General features: G+C 38.5%; 1 protein-coding gene across 1 annotated transcript in view; it reads right to left on the bottom strand.

Annotated features, from left to right (window-relative positions):
* LOC145984382 (uncharacterized) overlaps positions 1-21,364 on the bottom strand; it is a 161,700-nt gene extending 140,336 nt beyond the window's left edge. The window contains exon 1 of the mRNA XM_083118044.1: positions 21,278-21,364. Coding sequence (XP_082974170.1) covers positions 21,278-21,339 — 62 coding nt within the window. The 5' untranslated portion in view covers positions 21,340-21,364. The remainder of the gene's footprint in view (positions 1-21,277) is intronic.
* Between the last annotated feature and the right edge of the window lie 610 nt (positions 21,365-21,974).

The following is a 21,974-nucleotide window of genomic DNA, read 5'->3' as shown; positions in this document are numbered from 1 at the left end:
TTTCTACTTTTAACTACAGGTAAACTACAGAATGAATATACACTGTTTGCCTCTTTACCTAGTCACGTAATAATAATATATTAATTTATATATTGAAATTAGTATTACTTTAATTCAATTAAAATATTATTATTATTATTATTATTTGTAGACATTTCGTTCATACCCCCCCCCTCCCGAAACATTTCTGGATATGCCACTGATTGTGCAGAATTTTCTTTGTTCCACTTCGAAACGGTTTATTACGAGGTGTAAGAGCTATCACGAACACAACACAGCGAGCGAAAATAAAACTACACAAACAAACGCACCCAGATGAAATATCACAGCATTCGATGACCAGATATTTGTTGACCAAAAAGAGTATAGTCTATAGGTTGAAGGTGCGCATGCACAAAACAAAAAGAAAACTAAAATAAGGGTGGCTATTTGTTATTGCTTCTATTATAGCCCCTATAAAATAGGCCTACACTCTACAGATTTAAATTTTATGGGTCCAATGTAATTAGCTAATTTCAAATACTTTCTCACCAATGATACCATCGTTCATACTTCTGGGATGATTTTGCTTTCTTGAGTATGTTTAAGTCGTCCTTTATTGCCAGTCCAAACTCTTCACAGGTCAAGTCCACATTGAATTTCACTTCCATTACTTGTTCGAGTGTTGACACCAGGAGTGTACTTTTATCCTCTCGCCAATAAGTTTTAATAACACTGAAGAGTCTTTCACAACCAACATTTGTACCAGGCAGAGTAAACAAGAATTTTATAAGAGGCACAATCACTTTTAAATTTGACCCAGCCTGTACTAAATCTTTGCACACTGACCTCCAATAACCCATCATTGATTCTTTTCTTTTCCCTCAATCTTCAAGATGTTTTTTCAACGGCTTTTGAATTTGCACAGTAAGTTTCAAAAATATCATTATTAGGGCTGAGCCGATACCGATGCCGATGTATCGGTATCGGCCGATACCAGTGGTATCGGTATCGGAAAGTATCGGTTGGGATTCAGCTACCGATACCAGCCTATACTTTCCGGCATTTTGGTCTTTCACGGGGTCCGCAAAAATCCCGTGCGACTTCTTGACAGTCTAATTATCCTGGAAATTATGCAAAATTAAAACTTCCTTTTTATTTTACACTATCGGTGGGAATTGATAAGAGAATCGGTTCAAAATGGTATCGGCTCAGCCCTAATCATTATCATTAAATTCCAATGAATTTGAAATATGTTTTGCTTGTTGATGGAATATGAAAATGCCTCTTGAAATTGTTCATAGGAAAGTCTTGAGTCAAGGAGTAAATACTTCAGTTTGTTGACATCTTGACGTTTTCCGTTCTGTGGATTTTAAGGCATTTTTACGCGTAAAATAATGAATGAAATTAAATAGCAAGGAAAAGAGTATATTTGGGGATTTTTGCAAATTGAAAAGAGTATAGAGTATATGAACCTCTAAAAGAGTATAATACTCTTAAAAAGAGTATGTTTGGTCTGGTCTGGTCAATGAACCTGTTGTGATCACTGACTGGGCAAGCTGAAGAAATGTTTAATTCGTGCTCTGTTTTAAACTAATTAGTGTCACATCCAGCGAAAATATAAACAGTTCATATTACTAGATTACTATTGTTAATAAATGTTATAATAAAAACAATGTATTGCCGGTCCCCGTGGCGGAGTGGTTAGCACATCGCGCTACGACGCCAGGGGTCCCGGGTTGGAATCCTGGCCTGGGCGTGGTTGTATGTGAGTGTTCATTCATCAATTTCATCATATCATCACTCATCACCATCTTCGCAAATTAGCCAAAAGTGGAACAAAAGGCGAAGCAAATCAATCAAAAAACAATGTATTGTTTTTATTACTATAAATACTAAAATCTAAACAAACTTGAAACACCTCGCGACAAAATTCTGCGTAAGCCAATTATAGTTACAAAAATTGTAATTTCTATTTAGGAACTGTTGGTACAAAATAGGAACAGTTTTCGGTTTTCCTTTCATTGCCCTTTATGGAAGATTAAAAAGAGAAAGAGAGAGAGAGAGAGAGAGAGAGAGAGAGAGAGAAAGTGCCTATTCCCCTTCCTGCCTCTCCCACATAATGATATAGCCAAGATTCAAGACATGAAAGCGCGGCTGTGATTACTATCTTCCATTTCATAAATGTTTGAGAATCTTTTGTCATCAAATTACGGTTTTACTATCCATGAAAAATTCGTTACGTGTTAAAAGAACGATAATTCATGTTTGTTTTCTTCGCTCGCCTCGCGCCAGATGGTCAACTGCTTCACAACAAACACATTTTCGTCCTTCCTCACTTGCAAGCGATTGTGTTTGTTTCCCCTCAGGTACCCCACCCCAACTGCTCTCCCATCAGCCGCGAACAGTAAACAACGAATGACTACCTTCAACGATCTCATATGAAGATCTGTTTCCATGTGTAGGTAATCTTTTATACTTTTTTAAAATCATTTCGCTGTTTCTTTAACATAACTTGTGTAGGTTCGTTAGGGACTATTTACTGCGTCGGAGCTCTACGAGGCAGTAGAAGCTGAGACCCAAGAGAACTGTGAAGACTGCCAATCTCGTGACGTACTCTCTTACGTCAGAGATACGTACAGAGTAAGCCACGCAGAAACCAACCCTTATGACCCTCCTTTTTTCTTCTTCTTCCTCAGATTCGACTTTCGTCAAATGTATGAAGGAGCCTTAAGGATTACGCTCCTGTTCCGAAATCCTTTACACAATGGCACCGCCACTCACACAAGTTCTTTGTTGTCTACTACAGTACACAATCAGAGACTGAAAAGTACTGCCCCTTGCAACAGGAACGAGAAACTCAAGGTATGTCATTTTATCTGAGTATGTCATTTTAGGACAGGTTCCCCTAATCATACAGGGGCATGGAACGTCTGGAAGGGGGGGGGGCAAGGAAGGCCACACCTCCCCCTTCAAAAACTAATGTCAACCTAAAAGTATATAATTAATATGTAATTAATAATTATGTAATGGGGATGCAGGAATGAGATAATTTCTTTGGCCAACAATCGGTCTTGGTGATTTAAAATTTTACTTTGTAAGTATCTCACCTGATTCATTTCGCTATATTTTCACGCGCACGGTAACACTTCAGTAAACAACTCACTAAATCACACTAATTTATAAAGTAACAACTTTCCAAAGCACATCGGACCTCGACAACAGACTTCTACCTCCTTCTTCCAAAGTTCCCCCCATTCCTTTTGTTCGGTAAGGTACAATAAATGAACCCAGCCACCATCTAGCGGGAAACTTAAAAACAACGCCCCAAGTGTTGGTCCTGGGTCAGCGATATTGTGACCATTCGCAATGAAAACACCCATATCCCCCCCGACCTCTCCCGCAACTCAGAACGTAGGGATGATGTTAAAGCAGTGAGGCAGGAAGTCCGCAGCCAGAATGTGACCCTTGCTATGTTGCCAAGTTTCGTCTTGTAGCCACCTTCGTTCCGATGAAGACTGCTTACGGTAAAGCAAATACAATGCGAGCGTTGCAAATAAGTATAAATTGTTATAATTGCGGATGGAGAGGCAAGTGACCGTATTATCTTCTCTGTGGTAGAACCGCGCCTGGTGAGGACTGTATTAACGAACAAAAGTGTTTCCATTTTATGCAAGAATATTACAAGTATTTCTCTTTAAATCCAATCAAATATCATACGCCTACAACGGTAAAAATATTTCCTTCCTAATAGTCTACTTGTTACATTTAAGACAATGATGTGACTTTTTAAAGATTTGCAAGGTCATTCCCTTGTTCATATGTGGAATGCACCCGTCAGCACTGCAAAAATGCTGCCCTCGCCGGTACACATGGTGACGAGTGCCGGCAAAGATCTCTCCGCGACACAACTTTCCAGCCGCCAACATCAGTCCTTCACAGTCCCAGGAATATATCTCGGACTGCTATTTTACCAGTGGTCAGAAGTAGCGAGCTACTTGTAGCGTAGCTAATGTAGCTAGCTACAAAATTTGTAGCTGTAGCTGTAGCGAAGCTACATTTTGAAAATTGTAGTTGTAGCGGTAGCGAAGCTACAAAATTCCTGTAGTTGTAGCGAAAGTTTCGCTACAGCTACATTTTTTCTCAGCATTTTGAGGTGAATTTTGAATGTGGCAACAGCGTCAGAAAAAATCGACAATAACCCTTAATTTTGCAGGAGGTTCATAAAGACAGTCTATTACATGGAGGTACAGATTATCTAGATTGTAGATTATAGATATATGCGTAATTTATTTAATTAGTAGCTGAATAATTCAGATATCCAGATAACTAACTGACATATATGAATATATTCCTGCTAACAGCTACGTCTTTTTAGTTGCATCGCTATTTTGGGGAGAAACATGCCTCGTTTGCTGTACCACTGGAAAAATGTGCCTCGTTTGTGTCACCCCCGGAACAAATCCTGTGGATATTCATGGTGTAAGAGACACCAAAATGTCATTAATTGCTGTGTAAGACACAACTTGCAGTGCAAAAACGAGCGATGGATTTTCCACTGCACTGACAAGGGAATAGTACCAGCAATAAATGGTTCAGTACGGTAACAGCATTGATCATCGTCAGTATATAGGATCTCACCAGCAGGAAATTATTGTTACAAGAATGATAGAGTTTCTGGAATTACAATTATTTTCGTGATAGTATTTGTTCACAAATTTTAAAATTACAATACGTTTAGAACAGTCAGGTTTACACGACAGTTTCCTCAATAATTTTATCATATTGCAAAAAGTATGTAGGCCTACGAGTTATTGACTTTCCTACAGAAACGACAATTTTCTTTTGTTAATACGTATACATAATTTTCAAATTTATGTATTTCTCCTACTTTTGCGTCACTTTTCTGTAACTTTTGCTAATCATGACATCATCATCATCATCATCCCTTGCCGTTTCCTTCCTCTGACTGGGTCAGCATACAAGTCAAGCCTCTCGATTTTTTCCTGGTCTTCCACCACTCCTCTCTTTCCACGGTGTTCCAATCTTGTCCTCTTCTCCTAACACTCTTCACTATCTGCTCTTTCCACCGACATCTTGGTCTCCCACTCTTTGTGCATTCTAAGCTCTTACTGGTAGTCTTTCTGCATCCATCCTCTTCATGTGTCCGAAACATTTCATCTGTGCCTGATCTATCCTGTCTGTGTCCATCCCCACCTGTCTGTCGGATCTCCTCATTCCTTACTCTATCCTTTGTAGTCTTCCCAAATATACTCCTTAAAAATTTTATCTCCACTGCCTGCATTTTTCTTTTGTCTCTCTCTGTCATTGTCCAAGTTTCTGCTCCTTACGTAATTATTGGCACATAGTATGTGTTTCATAGGTACATCCATGTTCCATATTAATCTTTGAACGCTTTGATATAGTCCACCACCCATTTGTCCTCTTCTGTTTACCTCCTCATCTATTCTTCCACTTCTCTCAATCATGACAATGAGGATAAATGGTTTATTTAAATATTCTCTTATCTATAGTCGCTTTCTGCCACTTTCGGCTAATTGTGAGAACGAGGAAGAATGATGAATGATGAACAGTGTGGGGAATGGAGGAGAAGGAGGATCCCATCCTCCCAACTTGGCGTCTTTCCTAGTTTTTGTTTTGAGTCCATTTTATGCATAGATAAGCTGATCGAGTCTGGATCCGAACCACTATGTGCTTCCGCTGGGAATCGAACCTGGGGCCCTTTTGTAGTCAAAGGGCTTTAGATACTTTTCATTCAAAATGCTGTCTTCATATCAGTCTATAAAAAATTAAATATTTATTCTTGAATAGGTATGGTATTCTCAAAAACTATAGTAAAAATAAGTAACTGAAGTAACACTGCTATCAAAATTATTGAATGACTGGAATCATGATAATAAATAACAGAATCTATTTACCAGTAGTAGGAGATTTTTTAATACCCATATGGTTGTTTTTATTTTTTTATGCAGAAGTAGCGCAAAAAGTAGCGACGTAGCGAGTAGCGAAGAGGAGTAGCGTAGCGAGCTACTTTTTGGTAAATGTAGCTGTAGCTGTAGCAAAGCTACATTTTGGAAGAGTAGCTGTAGCTGTAGCGAAGCTACTTTTAAAATGTAGCGTTCTGATCACTGTATTTTACTACGTACAGATATTTCGGGGGCAAGGTTTGAAAGGAAACATTTTGCAGTCGAAATGCAATACAGTAGGCTATATCAAATAAAAGTCATTTCCTAAAATAATTTTATGAAATCATTAAGTAATAAAAGATCCAAACGATGCACTCAATTTGCAAAAAGACTTGGAAAATGCACAAAGATGGAGAATCGAAAATAAATTTAACTTTAATGTCACAAAATGCTTTGCAATAACTTTTTCCAGGCAAACCAAACCTAATATTTATCAGTATACAATGAATAATCATGCATTACAAAGAGTAAATCAGATAAATGACTTGGGAGTTACATTAAATAACAAACTATCTTTTGGAACACATATTGATCATATTTGTAATGATTCTTATAGAAATTTAGGGTTCTTAATTAGAAATTCACAAGACATACATAGTGAAAGAGCACGACAAGCATGTGTAATTGCCTTGTTCAAACAAAATCAGACTATGCAAGTGTAGTTTGGTCATCTTACACACAATGTAATAGCAAAAAGATAGCTAGAATTCAGAAAAAATGTGTTCGTAACTTGTATTACAAAAAATACAAAAGATCATCAGGATCATGTATCATATAAACAACTACTCAGTGAATTCAATGTTACTTCTTTGTTCATAAGGAGAGTGACATCACATCAATTATTTTTATATAAGTTTAGTTAACGGGCTAGTCGACAGTCCAAGTCTCCTCCAAACATTAAATTTTAATGCTAAGGATATGTTACGGTTCAGGCAGCCTTATTATTATGGCAAATACCACTCAACAGTACACCAGAATTCGCCCATTCTAAGACTATGTATTAAACACAATCAAATAGAAACGGTGGAGACTTGGATTTTGCTATCCCATTCAAGCAGTTCCTGTCTGTCCTTCAAAGAACATTATGAACAAATTACACTCCTAAACAATTATACATGGTTCTGTGTACATGGGTATATTTGTAAATATAATTATGTCCGTATGTGTGTATATTTGTTTATATATGAGTCTATACATGTGTATAGTTATGAATGACTGCATATAGATATGTATCTAGTTATAGCTACTTCTGTAAATGTGATTTTTAGATTTATGTTTTCTGTAAAATTTGTTCTAGTATTCTTTACGCAATGATTAGTGTAGTTTTGCTCTCTTTCTTCTCCTTTTGTTTTATATTGTTGAAATAGTAATTTTTGAATTGTTTGTAATGTATGTAAGCCTATTGTAATTTGAGCCAAAGCCCTGTTATAGGTGAAAATAAATAAATAAATATAAATAAATATTGCTGATGAATGCCGCTAAAGTCTAAACAAAAGAATCACAAGTAAAGAATTGAAGGAAACCGCAGATTGTTTACATTTAGCGTCCAACAGTGTGAAACCTTGTGGATAATGTGCCGAATAGTACCATGGCAGTCAACAGAGGGGGCTCAAATGATGGAGTATAATTTCCCCCCGTCCCCACGCCGTTCTTTCTTTTAACATTTCCGTCTTTCTATCTCAGTCCTATTTCCTATTCTAGTTTATTTGCCTTCGTACTGAGCATTTCTATTGCTATATTCTCTCTCCAGTTTTCAGCCTTTCCAACTTGCTGCAACTTTAACCTGTAGTTAAACCAACAGTTTACTTTAAACGTTTTTACAAAAATATTGTAAGCATCCACGCAGGCACGTATCCAGGAATTCCTTTCGGGGGGGGGGGGGGGGGCTGAACACCATCTTTTAAAGGGGCATAGATAGAACCTCTCAAGTGTATGTTTAAAACCAGTGGTGGCGATTGGGTTCCGAAAGGGGGATGCAAGGAAAGTTTACTTTCTCTTGGTGCGGAGGCAAGAAAATGGGGTGCAACTGTCTCGTAAATCGTCGCCACTGTTTAAGGCTGCCAATTTAATCCGAACGTGAAATCGGAACATTTTTTACCACTCGACTCCTCTGTTTCCATGTATTAACATTGTGTACCGGAACCATCTCAGTATGTGTGTTTGTCCATTTCCTATCAGGCATCAAAGAATCTATGGTGTCTTTGAGTGTTTTTAAGAAGCTGTTATACATGCACGGAATGGACAATCCACTCGACAATGCGAAATTCAAACTGTGGGTTGCGAACGCAGACAGTTCTCGAATATTTCTCTCTGATTCGAGCCTGAACACCACTGATGTGTCCTCCCATGTTTGGCAGCTCTGATCAAAGCCGAAACCCACCACATTGTTCATATTCAGGCCTAAGCATTCGCAAGTGTTCAAAATTGTTTGTCACAGCTTTCGCAGTCTAATCACATATCGAAACGAAACAAAGAAAGTCTTCTCGAATACAGCTGGACCACGAAATAATTAATGCACAATGAAAACCCTTCCGTTCTCATCACATCTAATGTTTCTTTTCCCAATATGAACAAATGCTCATTCACTTATCTCCAGTGGCTTGCCCAAGGGAGGGTTGGTGGGGTCATAACCCCATTTGACCCAGTATTCCTTAAAAAAAGAACGTCAAAGACAGGAAAAGATGGCAAAATGAGGACTAACCCCCAAAAACAGTATGCGTAACCCTTCCGAAAATCCAAGGCACGGCACTCTTTATCTCGGACACATTTTTTTAAAATCAACTCACCATACGTTTTTATCATTTCGTATTGGAGACTGATGCGTTCTTCCTGCAGGTTGGGATATTATCCTTTAGGGTGCTGTCGCCTGCCATCGCACCTAATCTTAACAAATCCCTAATTTTCCATCCTTGCGACTTGGATCTTCAAGACTTAGGAAGATTTCAGATCGAAGGGACACGCGATACATGTCGTTTGGAATGAACCAATCAACAGCAACGTTTCACACCGTAGCAACACAAATGGCCGCACAAACCTACGTTCGACTTGTGAAATCCTCAGGCGACACTGTGTGAAATTTCCCTTAGTAGGCCACTGTCATCGTCACCTCGAAACGGCAGCTTGTGTTGATTACAGAAGTAAAATGTCTCCTCAACAGTTGGGAATGCATCTCAGTTTTCGTCTTTCTCCTTCATTCTGTGCTTGTTTATTATACAGGCAACATCTTACGATTTGACATAGCTACACAGGACATGTGCTATGTAGACATTTTAGCAAAAAATCAGTCGAAGTCGAGGGTGACTCGGTGGCTGGCTCAGTTGGTAGAGCAATGGCACGGTATGCCAGAGTCCTGATTCGAATCCTGCTAGAACCTGCAATTTCCGCGCTAAAATGTCTAGGGGAAAGTGGGGTAAGACCGGGTAGCTAACACTCGAAGGCTTGCTGGAGCTAAACTATTCGACCTACAGTTTGTCAGATTTAAGTAAAATATGCATTGTTTAACTGAGTACACTATATATCATTCCTGAAAAGTCATAGTTGCACTACTTTTTTTTTATCAATGATTGTTTTCTGAAAAAAGTCAAATATGTTAACTTTATGGGAAAATAGAAAAACCAGATTTTCAGTGGAAAAGTAGCAGAAATATTTATTTTATGCCTATGACAAGTTGGTTCATGCCTTAGCTGAACAATTCAAGAATATTAGTTACAGAAATCGCAAGTAAAGTAGTTTTTTTTCTTCCTCCGCTCCACTGCAGCTTTCGTGGGCCCAGCCAAGACACTTTCCACATTGGATCCACCCTTCTCCTTGTTCCGAGTTAGAAAATACATCATTACAAAAAATATAATTTAGTCTTAAATGATGGGGCAATGATGGGTAGTGGCCGGTCTTTCCCCGCTCGGCGTACCCGGTCTTAACCCGAGTGCAGAGGTTATAAAAACTAAACAGAACCACGCTACTATTGGACTAAATCCGTATTGTTTGTTAAGGTATAAATCCTTAGTAAACATATAATAAGCTGGACTAAAGAGTGTTTTATAACTGTAATGACTATTAAATAAGGATGGTTTAAAAACAAAAGAACATTAGAGAGATGACATCGTAAAACAAACTCTCCTACACAGACGACGTGAATTCAACAGCCACAACACGCCAATGTGGCCGCTCCTTCTTCTTGACTAGTGGTGTGTAGTTCACAATCTGTCCGCTAGAGAGGATAACTAATGACGCCAGAACCGAGGTACCCGGTTTTACCCCACTACCCGATCTTACCTCACTACCCGATCTTACCCCACTACCCGATCTTACCCCACCTTCCCCTACATATGCATTGGTTTCTCTTCTCGACATTCATAAAATTTTCGGCTGTCTCTTTATGGTAGTTAAGTGTTTGAGTGTGTGTCGAATCTAGTAGGCTTAAACAAAAGTATTTTTTGTGCCATGAAATTATCAGACTGCATACACGAAATTTGGTCCGGGCACAATTAAATCATTACTCAATACTTTCATTTTCAGTTGATCCGTGCAGTTTATTTATTTTTGTAATAAACCGCTCCTATACCCGGTACTGCTGAAATATTCACTTTAGAGAGAGAGAGAGAGAGAGAGAGAGAGAGAGACCCCCATTGATCTCTTCGGCCCTCGACCTGAACTAGCACTACACTGAGGCTCCGGAAGTTCCGCTGTCGTCAATTTCTTCAGCTTTGGACCTTAACTGGAACTAGTAGTAGACTTCGTTACTTTATTGTATTTAGTTAATTTCATTTTCGAATCACTAGATCTTATAAAGCTACCAATGGACACTTACTGATCACTAATTGACTGTATGAACTGTTACACTTACCCCTGAAGTCTCATTAACCGATTCTGTTGTTTTAAAGCAACCGGGAAATTTAATCCGCGTTTTTATATTCTCATTATATTCTAGAACATTCCGTAAGTAAAACGATTCGTTAATATTTCCAGTAGTTCGACTTCTTCTCTTATTGAAGAACGTTCCCTCTCGCGCTTTCCAGAGATTAAAAATTACAACGAATCGTCCTACTTGTGACGCTACCTTTGTTGTGGAGCTTCCAAATGCTGACAAGTCTTTACATAATGCTCATTTTCGCTGCGACAACACCGAAAGCGCAAGAAAAGTTTACATGCAATATCATGAACAACAGGGTTATAAAACATTCTTCATCTTGCCTTAATAATTATTTCTCTCCTTAAATTATCGTCACATTATTCACTAAGACAAAAAATCTAATTTTATCTAGTGTAGACTGAAAAATTTCCTTGAGGTGGGGGACCTCGAGCCCCCTCATCCCCACCTGGATACGTGCTATTAACAATAATATGGTTATAGAACATTCTCAGTCTTGCGTCGACAATTACTTCCCTCCTTAAGTTATCGTCATTATTGAAGAAGACAAAAACCAAATTTTATCTAGTGTAAACATTTCCTTGGGAGGTGTGGCTCGAGCCCCTGTACGCGACATTGGATGCGTGCTATTATCAATAACAAGGTTACAGAACATTCTTCATCTTGCCTCGCTAATTATTTATCGCCTTAAATTATCGTCACCTTATTTTATTTCACACCACAAGAAACCAAAAGTCTCATTTTATCTAGTGTAAACCGAAACTTGGTATGAAAACAACGTAAAACTAATCAACCAACCAATCGAAAGCCCAAATGCAAGATTTATTATTCTAACAAGCCAATTGTTGCATAAAACTCATAAATAGCGGGAAATCCCATACTAATGTGCAGAATTGAGAAAAATAATTTCCAGGAATACTACCAGATTATTTTTTATGATACCATTCACCATTTGAAACACATCTAAACTACAATTCATTATCTCAACCAGATTCATAAAAATAAAGGTTTCATTTCCAGCTTTCAAAGTGGGCAGTGTGGAATCGGTTATGGCAGGACCTCTGTACGTCATCGTCATTGTCACAATTTGAATATTCTTCTGGAACTATTCTTCCCTTATTATTTCTCTCTTTAGTCCTTCTTGCTTGAAGTTTCCAAGGTGTGCTCAACTGATTTAAGGCTACTTTTTGCTTTAGTAATTTCTCTTTTCCTCGTATTTCATCGCTTTGAGCCTTGTCTTCCACAGGAGAGCTTCATAGAATGTCGGAAAGCTTTTCTTCTCGTCTCACTTTCAAGAGTCCTTTGTGGGTCTGAGTGGACCTCTCCCAGCACGATTCACTTCAAAGGAGTTGGATATTTTGGAAAACGTTTTGGAAGTTGCTGCATTTTGAATTGAGTGTGCAGTGTTTTCAACGGCCCACTTGTTGCTTCTGTTCAACATTCAGTTGAAGGTTCAGACGGCTGAAAACACTCTTGATACTTTCTGCTAAATCAGTTGCATTGCCTTCTCTTATATATCGTCGTTAGAATGACCAAAACAAAACAGTGAAAGTGGTGTGCGTCGCCGTAAATCAAAGTGTATGTGTGCATCAGAGCGAGGCACGCGCACCATCTTGTGTGTCTGTGCGTTGAAGCGTCCTTCCTCCATGGTTTTTAAAGAGATCGGTAGAGGGTTTGGAATCATAAAACCAGTGGCGTCGCGTGCCATTCATATTCGGGTATTCGCAATACGATTTTGATATTGAATCCAGATTTAATCATCCTCCTTTGTGCAAATACATCTGCAGTTGAAAAGTGAGAATTTTCCCAAAACATTCAAGCTATATTGAAAAATACAAGATTTTAAATTCAATTAAGTTATTTATAATAAGCAATGACTATTCAAAATAAATAATAATTCGTGTAACATGCAATCTCAGTTATGTTCAGACGCAATCTACTTTTTATTTCAGGGACCCCACGTTAATGGGGCTGTTAATTGCCAATCTTTTCCGCTAGAGGCTGTTGTTTCCCGAAAGAATTTCGTTCGTCATCTGGTTGCCCTAAGCTTTACATTGGAGCGCGATAGGATGGCTATTCAAACGTTATTTTCAAGAAATGTAAGAATTTCTCGTGTAAATCGATAACAAAAATGTGTTTAGCAAACCTTCAAGATTATGGAAAATTATGTTCCCTTGAACCTAAGAATTAATATATTAAAGCGCAACGGCAGGGTAGCGCAGACGGGCTAAATATAGTGTGTTTATGCACAAAGAGCACTAAACTTGACGTAATTCTGGTCGTTCTTAGCTGTCATGGATCTATAAAAAATTAGATTTTTACGCTACCCTATTATGTTTCCTCTTGTGACTTGCGAGTATGTGTAATTCAACGGTGGGAGTAGGAATCTGAGAAACTCCCCAAATTACAAAAAAAAATGTATTAAGTGAGTACGCGCATGATATTTATTATTATACACTATGCCCTATCCGATAACTTAATATTAACATATGTTTTCTTTGTATTAAGCAGACATTCCCCTCCCCCCCCGAACTTTCGTCCTTTTTGTTTTGAGTTACAACAATTTTAAAATTCCTGTAAATAAGAAAGCCCTAGAGGTTGCAAGACATGAAACAGAAAATAAAATATTTTTGTAATAACTATTCTTCTCCATAAATTAGTGAACCATATTTAATAGCCATGAGGAAAAGTATGATAAAAAGGAATCGGTTATTTAACAACTATAAAAATTAAAGAACAGTCGCATGGAATTATTATGTATAATTCTTTACCAGATTCACAAGAATAAAGCACTTAAATTGTGAAAACTGCAAGTGACGTAAACAAGTGCTGTGCAAATTTTAAGGCTTTTTTGAGTTCCAATATATTTTCTTTTGTTGACGATCGTCTTATTAAAATTCTTAGTTTCACAGCACTGATTATTTATCTATCATGTTCAGACATAATTTCTGAGGTTAATATGAAATTAAACTTGCAATTTAATGTAATAGCAGCACGTTCAGCATTAAATTTCCCATGTATTTAAATGGGAGAACAATTGCCCATCAAAAGCGTTGGGACACAACAAGGGTGCTGCCACCTACAATAGTTTGCTTTTACCAGGCCCATACAAACTGCACTCAGTATTGAAAGCACGTCCGTCGTTCCCTACAACCGGTAAATTCAGAACAGGCCCTCCCTGATAGTATAGTTGTCGCATTGTACTCAAGGGGTCCCGGGTTCCATACCCGGTGGAGGCACATAGTGATTCGGAACCCCATTATAAACTGTAGGTCCAATCCCGATTAGCCTTTATGTGCATAAAGTGGACTAACAAAAATTCAAACAAGGTAAATTCGGAACGTTGTTACCTCTTAAAAATAAACACGGAAAACAAAAGAACGGCCTTTTTCTTTGCAATTTAAGTTGCTGAGAGTTACTTTCATATGAAAAGAGTCGATTAGGGTGCAGATGTTTAAATGCAATACGCATTTTTTAAAAAATGCACAGGTCTGAATGGCTATTCAGAGGCGAATGCGCAAAACATATAAAAACCTGGTAAGATATTATGTAACTCAAGCAGACTAGTTTCTAAAGAACACCTAAATTTGCCAGAAAGTCACTCGCCGATATTCCGTGAATTTCAGCACCAGCTGGAATTTGAAATCTTCCAAGTTTAGCGACTTGTCACTATGTTGGCAACTACGTAGCGTACCCATTGAGGTAGGAAGGGCAAAGGACCTTTGTATGGGCTGCACTCGTGTCGAATGTGAAAACGTATTCCGGTTCGCACTGCGAAGTGAACATCTTCGGGGTATAGTGGCCAACAGTCCCTTAGCTGTCAGTTTTATGCAAAACGAACAGCAATTGTGTTGAACGCGTTCGATGAACAACGAGAGGGCCAGTGTAACCAACTACTTAGGGAAATTATCAAACGTGAAAGTAGTAGCATCATAATTTGTGTGTATATACTAGAACATAAAACATAGTATTTTTGCGAATAAATACGCGTGTGTGCCTTTAATGTATACGCAATTTAAAATATATTCCATGGCTGTTCGCGTGCTCGTGCGAACATTATCAGGCTACGTGACTGTCTATAACTACAGGTGTATTCAATCATACGCACTTTGCAAGTGTTGCAAAGCACCACCAGAGGCGACCGGAAGAGTGAGGCATGCTCCCCTCTGGAAAATGGATATTACCATAAACGTATATATTTCACTTCAGTCACAGTAATTTATGTTAATTATTGGAAGGATGTTGCAGGAACATGATAGCTTCAATCTTAAGAAGTGTTTCTTGAAAGAGCAACAACACTATGCAAGGAAATATGCCTAGTTTACCCCGCCCTGAAAAAAAATACCTTGCTTGCCTCTCCTTGCGAAAAATCCTGCGGACGTCCATGTGCACCACCATTACCCCATGCCAACCAAATACAATGCCAAGAAGGAGCTGGCCAGACTAGCGTATATTTAGTAATTATAAAGGAGCATGCAGTGCAATATGTAGACTCACTAGCTTATTTGTTGATGCACGAAAATTGTAGCGAAACTACACGAAACAATGCTCAAAGCTACTCATCCAAAATACTTCATAGAAAAACAGGCCCGTAGCCAGAATTTTATTTCGCGGGGGAGAATGGCTCATTCCTCATAAGCAGTCGCCATCTGAAGGTGAAAAAGTGTGTGTGTGTGTGTGGCGGGGGTAGAAGCTTTGAAGATGAATTTCTCAGTAGATTACACCAAATTGCACAACATGTTTAATCGTGCTAAGGAATTAAAAATAATTACCACTATACACAATTTAAATTAGATATTTGTAGGATTTCGGGGAGGGGGGCTTCAGCCCATGAGCTCTCCCCCTGGCTACGTGCATGCAAAAATATATCATGTTGCTGCCGTGTGCAAAAGTGATTTCAGAAAAGTTAGGCTTCTTGAATGGTCAGTTAACAGCTCTGACCTGAATCCAATAAAAAAATCTTTGGAAAGGATTAAAGAGATTTGTTAGAATCAACGAAGGGGAGAGAAACAATTCAATTGATGGAAACAATTTTGATGTCAATTGTTGGTCTGTAGTTTCAGAAAAGTCTTTCTATACTGAGTACTAACATAAGTGATGAGGTTACCAGATATGGTTTCTTCAAACTGCATACACTTTTCATGTAATAAACATAATTCAACAGATAATTTTTCATTACCGTCTGAATTAAACTAACTATAATTATATGTAATTTTAAGGTATTAATTTAAAAACTGACGTTGTGAGATTTCAGTCTTTAGATACAAAATTTCTCCTAAAAACAATGCACAATTATGGCCACTAGTTAAATCTCTCACGACAAATTATGTATAGAGCTGAACTGCCTTTTACGCACGTGCGATAACACACACACGCACACACACACAGAGAGAGAGAAGCATATAACAAAAGAGAGCGAGAAGAGAGAAATTAGCGTTCCTTCATATTACATGCGTGTGGGGGGAGGGGTGCGTATGTGTGTTTCTCATCTCGGTGTTAATAAACTAATAAGTTTATTCTGCATTCTGAAAGTTGTAAAGCCATGTCATGTAAATAGCTCTTAATTTTCAAATAGAAATGAGCAGCCAATGAAATTCAAATTATTTTCTCCAGGGTCAATTTAACTTGGAGGATGTAAGAAATTCAATGTTTAAAATGATTTTGCAATGAACCGTTACGTGGTCGTTTCCAATTGAACTCTTTATTTCTTAGAACACTTTAGGTTTTATAACATGATTACGAAAAGTACTAACCACTCTGAACCTTATGCAAGAACTAGTTTAAAGAAAATGCACGAATATACAAAACAAGAATTGTTCTAAATCTTCCCATTGTTCCTTCTGAGAGATAATATTTCAAATGATTGTTGAAGTTCGGTGCCAACGTACCTACTAGTAATATACGTTGACTCGAACTATTTTTTAATATGACTATGAGCCAAATCTTAAATTCTCTTCACAGTACTGTCGCAACATACGAAGGTTTATTCAGAGCAACTTTATGCACACATGTGGTAATCTTTTAAAAGCATACCTGGAAATGGAGGGTATGAAAAAATGAAAAAAACGATCATTATTTGAACATAAAATTTGAAGTAGCCACGGTAGTTGGAGGATCGAACCAGTCAGTCGACCACCCCAAAAATTATTAATTTCCAATTAGGTCTACAAAAGCAATAAACTTATTATGTTGATAATCAACAATAGAAATAAAGTTCAGTCATTCTAGAAGAATACATAAGAATATGAGTTACCTGAAGGAAATGAGTGGAAAATACAGGAGTGGGGCCAGAGCCCCGGGTTTTCTTATTCTACCAATTAATCTAAAGAATTAGTGCTGCTATGAGTTTTCAAAATTCCAGAAATTCAATTTTTGTGCAAGAGGTCACAGAACGTAAACTTAATGACTAAAATGTCCCCACTAATTTCCAAAGCTTTTCTTGAATGAAGTGTGTAATAGTAACAAAATAGTATAACTATGCATCTCAATAAGGGTGATACGTGTAAAAAACGAATAAAAACATCCCACCAAATATTCGTCAATCTTGTGTATCAAATAGAAGAGTTTCCTTCTAATGTTATAATAATGATAGTAATTATAGTTTGGCATAAATATTATTTATATTAGTAGTTTATAATTATTATAGTTAGTATTTAAGAATCATAATATTCAATTTTATATCAACGCACTGACCTCCCCTACAAAAACTTCTGGCGGCACTATGATAGTAGCGCGCCAACTTGTTGTCCAAAATTATTTATGGCTTGTTTTAAATTTTTCATGTTTTTATGTTTAGCCTGAATTTATAGTGTTCGTTCAGTATAAATATCTAAATACAAGTCTAGATTACTTCGTTCAAATGAAATAACACGAAACTGTGCTTCAAACTTTGAAAGGTAATGAACAATTAGCGCCTTGCTGGTAACCTGGCAGTTGTGGCAAATGCCAGAAGAGTCGGTCCTCTACTCAAACTTGGGCTAGTTGTGTAGAGATACATTTATCACATAATATGTAGAATATTTTTCCAATTAACTGCATGACACTTGGTCGTGATGGCTACTTGCCAAAGGGCATGTTGGTTCAGCTCTGTGGGCAGGGCGCTCCTAAATTATAGAGGTTGGAGAAAACCGGGGGCCGAAGTCTTCTTTAATAACTGAGATTCCGGTCATCGTGGTGATCGCTCTTTTCGCTTTGGAGTCTTTTATGAAAAGCACGATTCGTCGTCTTTATGAATCTCGTTTATCTGTCTTTTTGGGTTAATTCTCATGATTTGATTGATTGAGTTGGAGTTTTAAGACCACTTTATGCACAGTAAGGCTAACCGGAACCGGACCTACAGTTTAAAGTGGGATCCTCACCACTATGTGCCTCCACCGTGTATCGAACACGGAACCTCTTGATTACAAGGCAATTATCATGATTTATGACAGCTGGTTACGTATATGAATGTGGGTTAGGAAGATCTACCAGTAACCGCAAGCCGGATTCCTTTTCTAAATGACTTGAATTTGTAACTCTGAAACTCAGAAAGAAATTTGCATCTGAAATGACGCCTCTCAAGATACCTGTGTGTGTGTGTATAGAATACATATACTGTACGGGAATCGCTGATGGTATAGAAATGCATTGTTGAGAAGAAATGCATTTCAGAAGAAATTCAGCACGATGACACTTTTAAGACTGAAGTCCGATTAAGGGACGTGTACTTGCTTGTGTGCTTCTAGCGACCTTTGCCTCATGTCACCTTAGTTTAAATCAGAGATTCTCAACCGCCGGCCCCTAACGTAAATTACAACGGGTCGCGAGAGGCTGTTCACCTGGAAAGATTGATTGTCAATTGATGCATTAAAAGTGAAATTTTATCTTTGAAACTATCTTGTCTGATCTTCCCAATTGATGCATTCTCGGTGCATCACACGGAACATCAGCTGATAGAAGTGCCCTTCTATGCATTTCTGCGTGTATTTTCACACACCAAACAGTGCATCACTTGCAGTTAATACACGTTAATGTGTCATTGTAGTGAACATATGTGTGTCAATTGACACTTTTGGGTTCTGCGTTTACGAAGTATTAGAGACACATGAATCGATCGTGACCTTTTCATTCATGTGTGTCTTTAATTTGGTGGCAATTGGAGTATCAAAAGTCAGATTGTTCACACAACTTCAATTACAAAGGAGACATTTACAGCACTTTAGCACGATTAGCACGTTCAAGACTTTTGAAATGCTCATACTGCCATGCCAATTAGTAGACTGAAAAAGAACCTAACATTAGATGGAAATATAAGACATCCTGCTTGAAAACTATTAAGAGCAATTAGCAAGGGTTACTTGCGTTGAATTTTGCTATCCCAAGATAGGAAAAATTGATGGGTTGTTTTCCAGTGGTATAACATTTGTCGTTTTGATTATAGAAATGCGTCAGCTTTTTGTGTTCATGAACATCATGTTAAATATTAATATATAAGCAATGTTCATTTCCTGGCGCCAAACTAAGCTTATTCTCCAAAACGTTTTAGAGATGAGAAATTTTATTTTGGAAACATGATTCTTGGAACTGAACAGTTTAGAAAATTCGGCAAAAATAGCATGCGTGAAGTTTTTATAACTTAGACTAGCGTGGCATCTTTAAAGACTGCATTTGCTCTCCTTGACCTCATCGAATGTTTTATCAACTGTGCATAAAGTCTCAAATGTGAGGCAACACTGCTATTCCTAAATATATATTTTTTTCGATTGATTGATTGATTGATTTAGTTTATTTTACTTCGCGTTTTGTGCCTCTTGGCTAATTTGCGAAGATGGGGATGAGTGATGAAATGATGAAATTGATGAATGGACATTCACAAACAACCAAGCCCGACCAGGATTCGAACCCGGGACCCTTGGCGTCGCAGCGCGATGTGCTAACCACTCGGCCACAGGGTCGGGCATATTTTTTTTTTCGATTCTCAACTTATAATGTTAAGTTATTAATTTTAGAAATATCTATTGAATCGATTCCTCAACGAACCCACACAAAATGTGGTCAATGTTATGCAGGGATAGGCGTTAAGTCGCTACCCCGAAAATACAAGTTGCGTATTGATTTAACTAACAGCAACTCAATGCCACAAATTTAGCTGAAACTGGCAGCTGTCTTTGTCTTTCTTTGGCGGCTGTTAATGGAGCGAGAAAATGTTCAGATAGCAGCAGTCGCTTCGATGCGACGCGACAATAAAGTCAATGCCAACATTGCAAAGGATAGCGACTTACGCAGCTCACTGTATTATCACTTCTGCTTCAATTGTATGCACTAAACGTTATAGTGTATCACATTTCATAGACCTGGGTTCAGTTTGCGGGGCGGATGATCTGTCAAAATTTTTCCGGCCTTGTCCCAGCATAAAGCAGCTCTGGAGCTCACCCAGCCTCAAATCAACGGGTACCTGGTGGCAATCCTGGGGGCTAAAGGCGGCCGGAGCGTGTTGATCACGATCACCTGCAAAATGGCCGTGATCTAGAATGTGTGGGGCCCTACCCCCACACATCCCCTAAATGTGACTTCGTGGCACGGTGCTACATGCATGGATACCTTAGTGGTTAAGGTTGTCGCTTTGTTATCAAAGAATGAGTCGATCTACTAGATGATCGATTCAAGTCTAGATTAGCGCGTGTGTTTAAAATTTACTTTCTAATCTACAGCTTTCGCGGCACACGCTGAGGCTAATGCACACAAGCTCCTTACTACGGTAGTTACGAGCCCGCATTAACGTCAAGCTGAACTGTCAAGTTACAAGCGCCCGAACAGATTAGGACTTAGAATAAAAGCAACGTAGAACAGATCCCCATCGAGGTGAGACTTCGGGGGGCTACATCCCTAGGCCTCCATTGTTATTCGAAGTCGTGATTTGTCGCATTTTGTCTAATCGTGACGACGAAGAAAGTTGTTTGATGAAATTGATGAACGGACATTCGCAAACATCCATGCCAGGGCTCGAATTTGGGTCTATCAGAGGAGAGGTCATGATTGGTATTGATTTTGTGTTTTAAGTCCACTTTATGCACAGTAAGGCTAATCGGGACTGGACCTACAGTTTAAAGTTTGATCCGAACTACTGTGCCATGTTGTCTCCACCGGGTATCGAACCCGGGACCCCTTGATTACAAGGCGACGACGTTTCCACCACGCCATCGGGGAGGCCCAGGAGAGGTCACGAACCCAGCACTTAACGCATTCGACCACCGAGGGGACGTGGATCCTCCGCCTACTAAGCGGGCTCCACTGGGAAGAAATTGCTTTGAAAAAGCCCCCAAAATGAACAAAAAGAACGAGACGTTTGAAATGTGCCAAAATATTTTTTTAAAAAAACATAACTGGGTCACCGTTTTAGCCACGGGTCTCCGCACATATAATTCAAGGTCGGTAAACAGAACGGCAAAAAAGAAAGGGAACATACCTTGCACCGCAATGAGAACATGTTATGTATGGAGACTCTTTCTGTTCTCCCACAAGCGACATGTTGCCTTGGAGTTGCTGGCAGCCCTCTCACCACATGAGCACTGTGCTAGTGAATCGTTCAATGTCCGTAGAAGAAAGTGACGTCACTTCAAAACTTTCTCCACACTGAAAAGAACCACAGCAACCGCTTACGTTGCGAGAAGGAAGCCAGCATCTCATTTCGTTCTCGCATTGCACTAACTGACCTTGCTTTATTGGTTATCCCTTCCTCCCGGTCATAAAAACGAGCTTGTATATAAGTATTTTTTTTTTTTGCCTTTTTAGTATTTGTTTTACCGCTACATATATTTTCCCGGCATGGAATGAGAATTTTAATAAAAGTTTAAAGCCTTCATTAAATGCAGTTACTGTCCAGTTCACGTGAATTTTTTACCCAGAAGGCAATTTCAATGTTTTGGATGAAATGCAGCTCAATCTCTCTTGTATGGAAATGGATTAGTACATTTATTCGGTAATTTTATGCCGCGTATGTCAAATGAAATGCAAATTAAAACCAGGCATTGGACAATTCGATTTGATTAAAGCAGTGATTTCGAACAATTCTGAGCTTTTGATAAAATCACATCATTCGTAAGTATGTGTCGACTCTCGTATCTTTGATTTCATACTTTTAAATTTACATACAGCTGAGTCTT

Source organism: Lepisma saccharinum, chromosome 2 (assembly GCF_977018435.1).
Source record: "Lepisma saccharinum chromosome 2, izLepSacc3.1, whole genome shotgun sequence".
Lineage (NCBI taxonomy): Eukaryota > Metazoa > Arthropoda > Insecta > Zygentoma > Lepismatidae > Lepisma > Lepisma saccharinum.
This window is presented reverse-complemented; position numbering and strand designations above follow the sequence as displayed.